Source organism: Myzus persicae, unplaced genomic scaffold, assembly GCF_001856785.1.
Source record: "Myzus persicae strain clone G006 unplaced genomic scaffold, MPER_G0061.0, whole genome shotgun sequence".
NCBI lineage: Eukaryota > Metazoa > Arthropoda > Insecta > Hemiptera > Aphididae > Myzus > Myzus persicae.
In genome coordinates, this window is record NW_019104477.1 from 323,213 (window position 1) to 326,658 (window position 3,446).

The 3,446-nt window shown below is 37.7% G+C and overlaps 1 protein-coding gene across 1 annotated transcript; it reads right to left on the minus strand.

The window, feature by feature from the left end:
- Positions 1-409: 409 nt before the first annotated feature.
- Positions 410-3,218, minus strand: LOC111042422. The gene is made up of 3 exons (XM_022327021.1): positions 3,134-3,218; positions 2,616-2,782; positions 410-618 (listed from the first exon to the last, which is right to left on the minus strand). Exons 1-3 carry the CDS (start codon positions 3,216-3,218, stop codon positions 496-498), a joined length of 375 nt encoding a protein of 124 aa, XP_022182713.1. The 3' UTR covers positions 410-495.
- Between the last annotated feature and the right edge of the window lie 228 nt (positions 3,219-3,446).

Consider the following 3,446-nt stretch of genomic DNA (forward strand, 5'->3'; position numbering starts at 1 on the left):
ATAAGTCTATACTAAGCATATTATTTACTATGCAAAGGTCTTTCAGAAAGGCTGAAACATGGGAAAATAATTTTTAATTAAGTCATATTTGTTGCTATTCAATTTTAATATAATTTTAATACATAACAACTTTATATTAAGTATTAGATATACGTGAAAAAATTTCCATTCAAGTAGACCATTTTCGGCCAATAAGTATAGTATTTTTAAAAATTGTTATTTTATTATTTAAGAGTGAATCTTAAAATTAAAATAGTGTTCAAGACGTAGAAATAACCAATGTTAACAGCATTTTTAAAACCATTAATCAAAAATAAATGTTTTTATGTTTATTGGTTTTTGCGACTCATGTTTGATATTTAAAATTGTACTATTTTTTATGAATAATAATTTGTTTTATAGTTAAAATATAATACTTTTCCGAATTAAACGACTTCATTTTTCATCAAAATTTAAAAATAGTAAAATATTTTGATAGTTTGTGAATTTTTTTTATCATGAAGTCTTAATGTATTTGTTCTTTTGCATAATATATACTCCAATTATTTTTTCCCCGTAACATGGATTTTGCTGAACACTTGAATTGATACAAGTTGTGGAAGTCCGATAGCGATCACACTGAAAGGGTAAAATTTTCTATATTTTTATATTGTTTTTTTCATTTATATTCTATAGATTTTCAGTGGTTATTTTATTTTTATTTGATCGACCAACAAACAAGCGGCCGGAAAGCGTTATAGAATTAAGTTAAATTAGGTAAATCACACTTAAACTATTCTAACTACGGAGTCCCATTGACCGTAAAATATGGCATAGAAAATAATATTATACATGATGAATATTGACTAATGATAATGACACGGATGTTACTAAATTCTACTAAAACCTTATCTTTGAAGTATGAGGGAAAGATTGAAATCATATGAACTATTGAGATAATGGAAAATGTTAGCAGTGACAGAAAATTGTTTCCATCATATTTTTGAAACGAATGGCCCTATATGTTTGTATATTATTATGATGTATTTAATTGTATGATTAGTCAAAGTTAAAATAAATTATTGCAGTAAAAATATGAATTCATATTTGTGTAGAAGGGAACTCATTTCCAGTTAAATCAACTGTTTTGTTGACATTAACACTCTGCAGCATAATCTAACAATGAGAAAAATGTGACGTGTTGTCATATGCTGTACGACAGTCAGTAGCTACTGTGTGTAGGTAGTGGTAGAAACGTAACGGAATTTGGATGAGAGTATGAGCGGGGATTCTCGTAAATGGACAAAGCATGTAGTAGAGAAGTCTGTTTAAAGTCGAAGGGAAAAACTATACGTACATATGAAACGACGTCGGCGGTGGTTAGGAAAGGAAACGGAGGGATCTTGATGGCGGGGAGGTGTGGCTGTGGTGGTGGTCTGGGTCGATAGATAATTTATGCGATGTCTGTAAGAGGGTACGGGGGTGGGGGGAGTCCGCGACGAGGAGACGAGACGAGACGAGACGTGGCGGTGTGGCAGAGAACGCCCTCGGAGCCGGGGCAAAAGGAGGCAAAAATGGAACGTCGGGAGAGCGGCGGCGGCGGCGGCGGCAGCAGCAGAGCAAAGGAAAATGTTGACGAGAAAACTTTTGTATGAATAATGAAGCCCGCTTGCTGCAAGTCGAAGGGTTTTTCGGACAGGCGGCGGTGGAGGTGGTGGACGACGACGACCGGGGGTTAGATAGCAGCGGCAGGCAGGCACAATGGCTGAACCCCGGGAAAAGAGGGCGAACTTTAGTTTTGACGTGCAATCCTCTCTCTCCTCCACGCACGCACATACACACACACACACACACACACATATATATATATACATTATACACTTGTGTGTGCGTGTACCATTACTCTCTCTCTTATATTATAATATAAGCGTATAATAAACGTACGCGTGTGCGTATTTTTGTGTGCGTATGTACACGTTGAAAGGAAGCATTATTCGCGCACAAGAGCGCGCACACCCACACACACACACACACACACACACACACACACACACACACACACACACACATACACGCGCGTATAAACACCATTATATTTATATACATAACACACGGGGCAAAAGACGAACGAGCGGGTGAAATAATTCTGCGGAGTCGCCGAGGCTCCGCTGGTGATAAAACGACGGCGGCGTTGACGAAGAAGGCGAAATATAAAGAGGACACGTCGTAATAATAAAGTTTCCCAGCCGATTTATTATGTACTGAAGCTCACGCGGTGCCGCCGGAAAGACGACACGGACGCGGCGTCGGCGGCGACGTCAACGGCGGCCATGGCGGCGGCGAGATGTGTTTAACTATTATACCGAGAAATTGTTTTTAACGTCACGTATATACTCGCGTGCGCATTAAAGATTTATGGCATTAAACAACTTCCCCCCCCCCCGGAAGATTGGGTAGTCGCGGGTTTATTGTGTATAATAAAATAATATAATACGAAAAAAACAAAATTATTGGACACGCGAAAACTCACACCGACACATTTCCGACGGACGGAAACCCAGTATCAGGAAATCCGGAACTATAATAAATGCGTAATAATACGCTTGAAACTTGTAAAAAATATATGAGATACTTACGGTTTTTAACGCTCGTTCCCTGATAGTGACATGGCCAACGCTGAATCGACGGTCGTACTGAGGTGTTTGAAATCCGAGTGAACGGTTAGAACCGATATGCGATAATATGCATCGGAGAAAAAAAGGGGTTCGATCGGGTTTTGCCGAAGGGCCGATACCGGTCGTTCCTGTCAATCCAGTTTTTTAATATTATTATTATTATTCAATTTTTTTATTTTTCATCGCATGCCGTTCCCGGGACATCGAAAGGCTATCGAACTAGTTTTATCGATTGTAACACGTTTATATTGTATTGTATTCGCGGGTTTCCACTGTGGGACCGGAATTACTCGTTCCGCGGCTGGACATCTGGTCCCCTATTTTTGACCGTCGACGGTCTTCGAACCCCGAGGGAAGAACCTTTGTGGCCAAAATTTAGAGAAATACACATATTATATGCACAAAATAATAATACAAAAAACAATATACGCTGCGTCGTCGGATCGACGAAAGCCCAGAGGCAAATTCGCACAGGATACCCCACGGTCTTCGGATACGCCTATCTACTTTGTCCTTTGCGCTCGCATTATTGGCGATTGGCAATGTAATAGTAAATGTGTACATGTTTTCATCGAAATAAGAACAATCCGTAATAATAATAATATACGTAATGTAGTAAATATGCATAAATTATTATATATAATATCTAAATTAATGATTTTATTGTTAATTCTAAAATTGTTTTAGATTTATTTTTTCTTGACTAAAAATATTGTTTTTTTATGTTTTAGAAATGTTTTCGTTTTACGATGTATACGATTTTACGGTTTATCTCAACAATTAAATTTAAAG